Here is a 12,296-nt window from a genome sequence, read left to right on the forward strand (position 1 = left end):
GGTCGTCTTCCAGGTCCTCTTCGGAGGACTCTGCCCGGCACGTCGCTTACCCCACCAGCCGTGCGACACCGGAGGAATGGGCTTCCTTCGGGAAGAAAATGCTGGCGATTCTCGAGTCGCAGGGTACTAAGCCGTCCGCGCCCCCGAGTGGGGTCGGTCGTGAGAGGTCGAGAGACACCGCTCGCAAGAGTGGTCGGCACGAGTCACGGGAGAGGTCCCGTTCAGACAAGGAGACTCGTTCTCGACGTACCGTTCCAGGTCCGGTCCTCGACGCGTTCGAGACCGTGTGCACCTGTGAGGTCTTTGAGGAAGACATCGACATCTGAGGCGTCGACGCTCAGGTTGTCGTAGGACACGGTTGGGGCTCCGGCTTCGAGGGCTGTCGCCGCTGCATCTGACGTCGATTTACTCGACGCCGATCCTCTCGGCGCTGATGCCTGTTCTTTCGGCGTCTGTGCCAATTTGCTCGACGCCTTTCGTGTCGGAGGTACTCCGTGGCACGGGGGAACCCCCTAGGAAGGCTCTGGTTAAGAGCAAGCACTCTCGGGTGCCTTCTTTTCGTCACCTGGAATATATTTCAGAGGCGGATGAGGATTATGATGGCCTGGTTCCTAGTCAGGTTCCAGATGAAATTGTCTCGGGCCATAGTCGGTTTGACGATTTGAGGCAGTCACTGCATGATGCCAGTAGACTGGACACCTCTCCGGAGGTGGAGTTTTGTAGGCCTGAGCCTGGCTCTCATGACGATTCCTCGTACCGGCACCTTATGGCTAGGGTTTCTGAGTACTTGGGATGGTCTGCTCCCCCAGGGGAGTTTGTGCAGGATGATCTAACGGACATCCTTGATGTTGATCCCCCAACTGACCAGGTACTGCCGTTCCATATGGCTTTACAGGGAAGGGTGACGGCGGCTTGGACTGCTCCGGAGAGTCTCCCGGCGGTGGGCAGGTCCTTGTTGCGAAAATACCGTCCAGCCAGTAGTGACCCCTGCTACTTTACCAGGCACCCCACTCCGGAGAGTTTGGTGGTGCAGGCGGCAACGGCCCCGGCAAAGCAGGCGTCGTACCCTACCATCCCTCCTGATGGGGACGACAAACGTTTTGATGGCTGGGCGAAGAAAGTGTTTTCTTCTGGTGGTATGGCGCTTCAGGCGACCAACTCCATTTGTGCCTTGTCTCGTTTCACACACTCTGTGGAACTGTTGCGTTAGCGGCTGAACATATTCCCGAAGGGGACGAACGGGATGGTTTCCTTGCTATGGTCCAGGATGGTATGGATGCCATGTAAGTCCGTTCAGTCGGGTTTGGACTTAGCTGAATGCGTCAGTAGGTCCATGGCGGCGAGCACCATGATAACGCAGGTTTGTATGGTTGCGGAAGTCGGGGTTTGCTCCTGATGTGCAGTCCCGGCTCCTCAACATGCCCTTTGACGGTGAACACCTTTTTGGCAGCAAGGCTGACAAGAGCCTTGAGGTTGCAGACCTCAAAAGCTGCAGCGAAGTCGTTGGGCGCTGCAGTTCGCCAACCTCCACCTTTTCGTCCTAGGGGGACAGCAGTGGAGGGGTGGTTCCTTTCGCTATTACTCGTCCTTCAGTAAAGCGAGAGGAGCTGGCAGTCAAAGAGGCCAACGCAGGGGTACCAGAGGTAGACGACAGGGTATACGTGGTGCCAAGGCCGCTCGGGCAGTTGCCTCTTTGCCCTCAGGTAACGCCGCAGCCGCTCCCATTCAGTCATGAGGCCATGTCCCATGGTTCGCCGGTTGGGGGAAGGCTGGCGCAGCATCTTGTAGAGTGGCAAGCCATTACTTCAGATGTGTAGGTTCTGCACGGCTACTGTCTTCCCTTTCGGCACAGGCCTCGCGACAATCCACCGGGGAGTCTCTTTGCAGAGTCCGGATCCGCTCCTTGTGCAGGAAATTCAAGCCCTGCTGGAGAAAGGCGCCATAGAACTGGTGCCTGTAGCTGAGAGGAACAAGGGATGGTATTCCCCTTTATTTTTTGATTTCGAAGAAAGACTGGGGATTGAGACCCATCATGGACTTGCGCGGTTTGAACAAACTCCTCAGGAAGGACAAGTTCAAGATGGTTACTCTCGTCCTCCAGGCCCTTCAGCTTCAGGACTGGTTGGTGTCACTCGACCTCAAGGATGCTTACTTCCATGTGCCGATCCATCCCAAGCACAAGAAGTACCTGAGGTTCGCGGTTGGTGACTCGCACTTTCAGTTTCGGGTCCTGCCGTTCGGATTGACCTCCGCCCGAGGGTTTTCACCAAGCTCATGGTGGTGGCAGCGCATCTCGGGCAAGGGGGATTCACGTCTACCCCTACCTGGATGATTGGTTGATCAGGGGGAGCTCTCCCGAGCAAATCCTGGATCTGTCTGCCACCTGCCACTCCTTCACAGGCTGGGCTTCTCCCTCAATTTAAAGAAGCCCCATTTGACGCCAACACAGCGGCTCCAGTACATCGGAGTCGCCCGGGACCTTCTGTGGTGGGCCGTCGAAGGCAACTTGATGAAGGGGGCTCCATTTTGGCTTCCCTGGCCGGAGGTGACGATCGTGACGGATGCATCCCTCACGGGATGGGGAGCTCATGCCAACGGGCTGACAGTCAGCGGTCGTTGGTCTCAGTCGGAGTCCAGACTCCATATCAATCTGTTGGAGCTGAGGGCAGTCAGGCTAGCCCTGAAGGCTTTTCTGCCGACTGTGCGAGGAAAGAATGTCCTGATCCTGACGGACAACAGTGGCCATGCACTACCTCAACAAAAAGGGGGGGGGGCAGGGTCACTTCCTTTGTGCAGGGAGGCGATGCAGCTAGAGTTCTCGGCCATCCAGCAGGAAGTTTCGATCTCGGCAGTTCATCTGGCCGGAGACAAACGTGACGGCAGACGCTCTGAGCAGGCAGAGCGCGATCTCTCACGAGTGGGAGTTGGCTCAGGAGATTCTCCTGGAGATCTTTGCCCTTTGGGGGACCCCCGGAAGTGTGAAAGGTTTTGCTCGCGGGAATTTCCTCCCAAAGGAGCCTTAGGAGATGCGTTTGTGGTGGAGTGGTCATTCCCGCTGCTGTACGCGTTTCCTCCAGTCCCAGTCATCCCGCAAGTGTTGCAGAGGTTACGGAAGTTCGGTTCCTGGATGATCCTCATTGCTCCGGCGTGGGCTCGGAGGACGTGGTACCCGGACCTTCTCGACTTGTCCATCTGCCCTCCACGTAGTCTTCTCTACCAAGACGATCTGCTCACGGGAGGGGGGGGGGGGTCCGGTTCTCATCCAGAGGTCAGATCCTTCAACCTTCACGCTTGGCTTCTGAAAGGTTGAGGTATAAGGATTGGGACCTCCCTGAAGACGTGATGGAGGTGTTGCTTTCGGCCCGAAGGCCAGCAACAAAGTCTCTGTACCGTTGGCGTATTTCTGCGACTGGTGCAGAGTGCAGAATATGGATCCTCTTGCATGTGACATCCCCATGGTTCTGTCCTTTTTACTTTCTTTGGCCCACAGGGGCTTGCAAGTGGGTACCATTAAAGGTTACCTGGCGGCGCTGTCCATCTTTAAGCGCTCGTCTGAAGAGTGTTCCTACTTTAAAATCCCTTTAATTTCAGTTTCTGAAAGGGCTCACTAATGTGTTCCCTCCGTCACCTTTCCTGGTGCCCGGTTGGGATTTAAACCTTGTTCTTAAGTTTCTTATGGGTGCTCCGTTTGAGCCTTTACATTCTTGCCCTTTGAGGCTGTTAACTCTGAAAACTGTTTTTAGTTGCGGTTACTTCCGCTCGCAGAGTGAGTGAGTTACAGGCACTTTCAGTTAAGCCACCCTTCACTGTATTTCACAAGGTCAGGGTTGTCCTTAGAGTTCGTCCCTCTTTTCTTCCGAAAGTAGTGACGGAATTTCATTTGGCCCAGAAGGTTGTTTTTCCGGCATTCTATCCTCCTCCGCATCCTGGTAAGGAAGAGGAGAGGCTTCATCCTAGGAGAGCTTTAAGCTTTTATGTTTCACGCATGTCCCGGGTCAGAGTGGACGATCAAGTCTTTATTGGTTATGCTGGAAAGCGTTTGGGGCAAGCTGTGACGAAACAGACTGTCTCGCTGGATTGTTTTGGCCATCTCGGAGTGTTACCGCTTGGCAGGTAAGGACCCACCGGCTGGCTTGCGGGCCCATTCTACCCTGGGTATGGCTGCATCTACTGCCCTGCAGAGGCGTGTTCCTATTCGCAACTTGTGTGATACAGCCACCTGGGCTTCAGTACATACATTTGTACGTCACTATTCCCTCAATTCCATCCGAGGACAGGATCTGGCCTTTGGCAAGGCGGTCTTTTGCTCTGCTATTTGATTGGCTATTCTAAATTTTGATTCTAAATTCTTTCCCTCCTTGTTCTGGTACTGCTTTGGGAGTCTGTCATAGATATGGAATACGTCGGAGGACCCAATCCCCTCGAACAAGTTACTTTCTTACCTGGTAACGTTCTTTCGATGGGATGGTCCGACGTATTCCATATCGCTCCCGCCCTGCCTTCCCCGCTGCAGAATTTCTTTTGCGATTGCAGCTTACGTTCTGCAAGGCTTTGTGTCTGACTGGCAGTTGTCTAATGTCACACATTCTGGGGGAAAAAACTACAACTGAGGCTACGGGCGTCGTGCGTCCTACTTATCACATCGGATGATGTCGGAGGAGGCGCATCGACGTCATCGACGCAGACTCCGAAAAAAAGTTTCCGAAGCAGCACAGCTGTGGTGATTACATGTCATAGATATGGAATAAGTCGTCGGACCATCCCATTGAGAGAATGTTACCAGGTAAGAAAGTAACTTGTTCTTCTAACTGGGATGTCTCTTCGTTGTGGCCAGTGTTTTTAAATGGATGGGACCATAATTACTTTTTGTCTAGTAACATTTTATTGGAAATGGAGTTTCTTAAATCGCTAACCAGTTAATCTATCATGTTATTGGACATGTCAATGATATCCTGAATCCAGTTGCAATTTGGTAACACAACTGTATTTCTGACAATACAGATGTTAAGACCGCACTCATATTTAAATGGTTTTATAGAAAAATGTTAGTGACGTTAAATTTTGTAACATTGTTTTAATGTGTAAATTGTAATCTGTTTTTAATGTTGTGTATACAAAGCCAATTGGCTGAAAGTGTCAAAATTAGGCTGTTTACTTTGATTGCTCGCCCATGCACTTGGAAAAGGCCTGATCTGCCTTACTCTAAAGCTCATGCAGTTTAACTACTGCACACTGTCCAGCTTGTGCACATTTTTCATGCTGCCATCTCCTGAGCATTTTGTGCTTTACCGGCTGCTTGAAAGATGCATTTTAGCTTCAAGGCTTGGCTAAATTTGTAAAAGCCTGTTTTTCCATTAATGCCTTAAAAAAATTATACTTGCATTTCACTGATTTTACTTGGATTTAAATGCATTTTCTTCCATGTGGCTTCGCCCTGTAAGTGTACACCACATCTTGCCTCTATTTTTAAACCATCCCTTTACCAATGCAGTGAAACACAAACTATTGTATTCAGGATTCCCATCTCCTTCCTGAATGTTTTTAGCAGTGTGCCTCTGGTTTTTCTTTAAGTCTGCACTGTCATTTTAACTAATTGTTATGGCAGTTTAACATATGCATTGCCTGTAGAAATGTTAGTTTGTGGAATCTGCTTTCAGCGCCTGTAATTTCTATTTCTCAGGAAGGGAGTATGGTTGTCTCAGTTTGTATCTTCACCTACTTGGTACTGCTAGATGTAGATGCTGGGGGGGGTTAGAAGCTGGTACTTGCAGATTCATCTGCACCTTACAATTTTATCTGCCTCATACCCCCAACACCCCAAAGTATAATCTTCTGCCCCTGCTTTTATCCTCACAGCTCTATGGACATTTTTGGACAAGTAGTGCAGGTAGTACAACAGGAAGACTATTTTAACTGCCTGATTGGAAGCAGTACACCTACATCTTTTAGTGTCGGAATAACTAGGTGCAAAAAAATATTACTAACAGGTTTTTCAGTTAAAACATATATTGGAATAAGAAATAGTCACTGGGAAGTGGACTTCTTACTCCCAACTGTAAGAAATGGGAAGTAAAATACTCCCATCTTTTCCTGAACACTAGTCATCCATGATTAGTGACCTGACCTAAAGGTGGTACGTTTCGTGCTCAACTTGCTATAGCCAGTTTAGTTAGCTCAAGTCCCTATAATTGCCGCACTTTACTGACTTGTAGTTTTCTTTCATAAGGAGAAGCACACTTTGCGGTACATTGGACTATCTGTCACCTGAGATGATCGAGGGAAAAACGCATGACGATAAAGTGGACCTGTGGAGTCTTGGTGTCCTGTGTTTTGAGTTTCTTGTTGGGAAGCCCCCTTTTGAAGCAGCCACTCACCAGGAAACCTACAGGCGAATTTCCAAGGTAATCTGTGCTGCTTTATCGGCCTCATTAATTTGCAACATTGGAGCTCAGCTGTGGGTGGATGGAAGTCTTCGGCACTGTCGCTTCACTGGAGTCGTCATAGTTCTTGGTACACAGACTGAAGCTTGAAAGGTTTTAGGCATCTAACAGTTGCATAATTGTATTGATTTTTATTTTATTGTGCATTATCAAGTACATTGTTTCAAAGCGTCCACAGGGCAACGGAGGGAACATGGAAATGAAATCCAATATAACATTGAAAGATGGAGGTGGAACTACTAGGCCATGAGCATTTAGAATGTGCAAATGCAGAGAGAAGGGATGACTGACCCAGAAGGAAGTGCTAGGGAGTGAACAGCTGTTATGCGAGGGGAGGCGGGGTGGAGGGAATCGGCGGTCAACAAAATGTGCAGGCCTGTGGTGGCATAGGATAGTGGGTGCCAAGGCAAGTGCTGGGAGTGGGCAGACGCTGAATGAGATTGGGTGTGGGAGGCCAGGGCCCAGGAGGTCACATAGACCTGGTCACCAATCACAGCAACTGCAGAATTTAAGCGGGAGGAAGGGGAAGGTGAAACGGAAGACATTGAGGAGCTTGTGTAATTTGAGGAGACCCAGTTCAAGACTAAGAGGGGCAGGCTGTTCCACAGGTGGGAGCCTGCTGAGGATCGGCCACTAGCTTGTTTTGAGAAGCGCTTGACAGACTTCTGCCAGAGGAATTTAAAGATCTGGAGGGAGAGGATTTGGTGAGAGCAAGTTGTAGATGGCGTGGTCCCCAGACATCCTTGTGGATGATGCAGAGGGATTTGAATGTGAACCTTGCAGCAACCTGGGGCCAGTGGCAGGCGAGATGTGGTCCCTGGTCTTGAAGCCAAGGAGAAGTCTTGCAGCCCTATACTGGATTAGCTCGAGGGGGTTGTAAAGAAGAGGTTAGATTACGGAAAAGGCTAGATTGATGGTTGTGGAGGCAACCAAGTTCAGTGTGCTGGGTCAGTTGGGGGTGGGGGGAGAGGACTGGGGGGGGGGGGGGAGACCAGCTTCTCAGTTTCCCAAGGAAGGGGGTGATGAATATGGGTTGGTAGGTGGCTGGACAAGCCATGTTTGCTGAACGATTTTTCAAGAGGTCGCACACAAGGGCGTGCTTGAGGGAGAATGATCCAGTCGCAAGAGTGATTGCAGAAATCACAGTGCAGGGCAAGAGCCAATATGGTCCTTCATGGTTCTGGAGTGGCGGAGACCCATCTGGAAGAGACCTTCATGGAGCAGACAACTCGCCTGCCTATAATGGCCTCCCATCCCGCCCTCTACCTCTCCCATCACCTAATGTAGCATTGCTTTTTGTCACTGCAGTGTCCACTATTAACACTGATATTTGTTCACTGTAACATTTGTTTTTGTAGATCAAAAAAACATTATTCCATGTTCACTAATATCCAGGTCAGTTTGACTGAACTGTACTCATGTGTATTGTGTGCAAAACTGTCAATTGACGTGTCCGTGGGTGTTACATTCTACCATGATAAACGTGTATTAAATCTAGGGTTCAAACCTTTCTGGCCCTGAAGATCTATAGGTTTTTCGTAGGGGTAGAACCATGAGTGTCTCACCTGATTATTTCAAGTATATACCCACCTGAGTAAATCGGGGCTCAGCCAGGCACCCTTTTTGTTATCCTTTGAAGCAGGTGACGGGCCAGTTTGTCAGAGGGTCTGCCACTTCCGTTCCACAACTATGCACTAGCGGTTTAAGGCTGCAAGTTAAGAGTTGTACAAGGTTTAGTTTATTCATTTGTATTGCGCACCAGACCTGGGGTTATGGGGGGCGCAGGAGCAACAAGGTTATTCACAGCTTGGTTACACGTTACTATGCATTAGTTACAGTACATAGTACATTACAGTAATTACAATGGGCAGTGGAAGGCACAAGGATTACAAATTTACAGATGAGGCAAAAAGTGTACAAATTTACAAACTAGCATATTTTACATGTTGTGCAGCAGTGTGGTGGGCTGGATAGTATTAGTGATCATTGTTGTTTATCCAGTGGATATAGTTGCATCTGAAGTGTGTTTGTAGTGTCCTTAAGGAGGGTGGTAGGGAGTTCCAGTGTTGGGCTGCTTTCACCTGGAAGCTGTTGACACCCATTTTGGTGCGTTTGAATCTGGGAACTGTGAGCAGGTTTGAGTTGGAATTTCTGGTAGGTCTATTAGAGGTGTATTTCCTTATTCGATCGACTAGGTAGTGGGGGGCAGCGTTGTTGAGGCATTTGTGTTAGTGAGGCTACTTTGAGCAAGATTTTGTCTGTGGTGTTGAGCCAATTATGGGTTTTCCTAATGTTAGAGATGTGATCTCTTAGGGATACTGAGCGCTGCTCTAAGAGCGTTGTTTTGTAGCGTCTGTATTTTGTTGGTGACCTGCTTGTTGACTCCTACGTAGAGGGCATTATAGTAGTCCAGTTTTGATAATACAAGGGCTCTGGCTAACGTAATGCAGCACTGGGCGGATAAGAAGGGTTTGGCTGCTTATCAGCTTACATGTGTAGGCCGTGAAGATGTCATAGAGCTAACCTGTTTATGGAAGGAAAGGGAGGAGTCGGATGTATAGTCCTAAAGTTTTCACTTCTTTGGCTACCTTAATCGGGTTCCCGTCTATAATGAAGCTTGTGTAATTGTGGTCCAGTTTGGTTAAGTTTGAGGTGGAACCAAGGATGATTTCAGTCTCATTCAGGCATAGACTGAGAAGCATCCATTCCTGGATGAGGTACACCTTGTTCACCAAGGCCAAATCATGGTTGTAATCTCCCGTCAACGGGATGAGGATCAGCGTAATTATTGTAGGTGATACCCAGACAATCTAGATCAAACGGGGGCTTCGTGAACACGTTGTACAGTGTGGGGGAGACTCATGAACCTTGGGGAGGGGGGGGGGGAAGGGGAAGAAAACTCCATGGGATGGGGTCGGCGGCAGCAGAGGTGGAGAAGACACGCATGGATCTGTTGCTGAGGAATGAAGTGTGCAGCTGAGTCCAAGTGATTGCATAAGATTTTGTGATCAACTAGGTTGAATGCCACGGAAAGGTCCAGGAGAAGTAGTAAGGCAGTTTTCCCATTGTCTCTGAGGGTGTCAATTTGGGCTTTCAGGTCGATAAGGGCCGTTTCTGTCCCGTGTTGGGGTCTGAAGCCCGATTGCCGAATACCTAGGAGATGGTTTATTTCAAGGTAATTTTGGATTTGTTGGTACGCTGTCTTGTCTAATATCTTGAGCAGGAATGGGACGGTGGTAATAGGTCTGTAGTTAGTGGGAATGGAGGTGGTTAAGGGGGGGCTTTTTGAGAAGGGGGGAGGACCCAGGACTCTTTGGTTTCTGGGGACGGTACCTGTGGAGAAGGAGGCGTTAATGAGTCTGAATGGCGAGTGGTCTCTTGCCGCATCTTTGATTTGTGGGGGGCAAAGGTCGCCCTGACAGTGTGTTTTAGGCTGAGAATGGTTTTTTTTTTGCCACTTCGAGAGTGGGGACTTTGGAAAAGTTGAAGCGAAAGGGGTTGGGTCGGGGGTGGTGGTGTGTGGGGCGCGGGGCGCTATTAGTGGGGTTGGTTTAGCTAAGGATTTTCTTATTTTAAATTTTAGCTTGTAGGCCTGTGACTTTATTGTTTAGGGCTTTTTGGACGCTAGTGCACCATTGTTTGTCCTTCACGCAGGTGTCTGGGGTAAGCACTGGTGTTTCCAGTTCTTAAATGATCGTAAACAGCTCTTTGGTGCTGGGATTGGATTGTGCAATTCTCTGGTTGTAGGACTCTTGGACGTTATTTTATTAAGCACTATCTTATGGTCTGTGGGAGGCTCTCCAGGCTTGTTCTATTTTGCATTTTTCTAATCTCAGAGCTTTAAGGTGGCTGGAGAACCATTGGTTGAGGTGCTTTTTCGGTTTACATTTTCTTAGTTTTAGTGGAGCAATGGAGTCTAAGGCTGTGCGCATGGTTTTGTTGTAGCTTTCTACAAGGTTGTAGGGGTTGGTGGTAGCAGGGAGTTGGTTAAGCGTTGGGAGGAGAGGGATCAATTTTTCCACTGATATTTTTCTTCTCGTGGGCATGGCTGTGGCTAGCGCATTATTGGTGGTGGGGCTCGAAGCTTCGAGGGTAAAGGAGAGGAGATGGTGGTCAGACCATGGTTGGGGGGTGGGGAGGGGGAGGAGTTGGTGATGGAGGCCGCGCAGTTAGTCTGCTACCCATTCAAGGCATGTTTCAGGCAGATCCTCATGACTGAGGCAAAAATGTCAAGCGTATTAGTAATGGCAAGATGGAGGTTGCTGAGTCGTGTCGGCGGTCGTCTGGAGACAGGGGGGTTGGGGGCAATAAGGTAGATGCAAAGGCAACAGCGGACACTTGTTTCATTGGACGGATGTTTCATCAGACGTATGTTCATGAATGAGTTTGGCAGGCCTGGAGGGAGGTGTGCTCAGAGGACAGTGGTCTGACTAGGAGAGAGGGGTGATCAAGGAGAGTGAAGGAATAGTGTCAAGCAGAGTTTCTAGGACCAGGAGGGGAGAGCGAGGTGCAAAAGTCATGGAAGAGCGTGGATGCCGTGATGTGGAGTAGAGGTGGATTTTGAAATCGCCCACGAGCGTTTAGAGGTGGTTGTGGAGAGAGAAGAAATTGGCCCATTCAGAGGAACCGGTTAGAGCCCGGTGGTCTGTAGATGGTGACAATGTTCAGAGGTGGGAGAGATGACCAGCTTGCAGACCAGACGTTTGAAGGAAGAGTAAGGCCAGCTGGGTATGAGGGGACCAACTCGGAAGATCAGAGCAACTGCACCACCAGCACTGTTGGGGTCAGGCTTGGATATGATTTTGTAGCCATCGGGGAGAAGGGGGGGTCAAAAGCAGTGACTGAGCTGGCATTGAACTGCGTCTTGGTAAGGGCAAGGATATCGGTCATTGGCTTCGAGGAGGCAAATGTTGGCAGTGTTTGAGGGCAGAAGTAGTATTAAGCATGGCTAGATGCAAGAGGTCACCACATTTGAAGTGATTACGAAGTGGGGGGGTGTTGTACACCAGCTGGAGGGGAAGGGACAGGGTGGAAGGTCACAGATGTGGGAATGAAGTTCCTGTTGCCGGTCAGAGGTTAGGTTGAGGACATTGAACCAAGAGTGCCAGTATGATTGACATTAATGACACACCTGGCTGATGCAAAGCCCACCAAGTGTGTTGGGGAGAATTCTCAAATGTGCTAATCCCCTCTACCTTGGAGACCCCCAGCAACTTTGATGGATTTTGAGGACTTGATTTTGTTAACCTGGAGAGAGACCCCTTTCTCCAGCATGGGGTCTGGCATGGATTCACATGCTCATGATATTCCCCGTCGTCAGGCTGGGAATCCTCGGTAAAGAAAAAATCAGTATCAGTTTCGTTTCTGATCTGTCTTTCGTAGTAGTAACCAATCCCTGAGCTCTGCGTCATACTGACAACAGCCAATGACTGTCCTCTACCTAAGCCCCGCCTCTGCAGCCATCTTCAGATTTTTACCGCACGTTCAAGTGTTGGGATCCTCGTGCTATTGCTCTCGAGCGTTATTGCTATTTTTCACGTTTTTTCTCAGAAAAATTTCTTTTTTCGGTCAAGAGCCTCAAGCTCCACCGTTTCTTCATCCGATCAACGGGGACCCGTGTCGGATTCGTCTACGCCCCTCAAGGGTGAAGATTTCGTCGAGCCACGCTTTTGGAGGACTCCAGAAGTTTTCTCAGGCCCATCTCGGACATGGCCCAGGAGAAGGGAAGCTCGACGCCCGGAAAGCTGTTCCCTGGACGCCAGCTTCAGAATGTCTTTAAGGAGGACGAACACTCCCTTTGCCTTTACTGCCTACATGAGGACAAGACGCACGTGGAGAAGGACTGTGCGTTTTGCG

General features: G+C 49.6%; 1 protein-coding gene across 2 annotated transcripts in view; it reads left to right on the plus strand.

The window, feature by feature from the left end:
• AURKA (aurora kinase A) overlaps positions 1–12,296 on the plus strand; it is a 129,647-nt gene that overhangs the window by 83,291 nt on the left and 34,060 nt on the right. Inside the window, exon 8 of one of the 2 annotated variants that reach the window (XM_069651120.1) lies at positions 6,227–6,401. The exons of the other annotated variant lie outside the window; for it this stretch is intronic. Within the exon in view, the coding sequence (XP_069507221.1) occupies positions 6,227–6,401 (175 nt within the window). The remainder of the gene's footprint in view (positions 1–6,226; positions 6,402–12,296) is intronic. 2 annotated transcript variants of the gene reach the window in all.

Source organism: Ambystoma mexicanum, chromosome 3p (assembly GCF_040938575.1).
Source record: "Ambystoma mexicanum isolate Mex_15411 chromosome 3p, UKY_AmexF1_1, whole genome shotgun sequence".
Taxonomy (NCBI): domain Eukaryota; kingdom Metazoa; phylum Chordata; class Amphibia; order Caudata; family Ambystomatidae; genus Ambystoma; species Ambystoma mexicanum.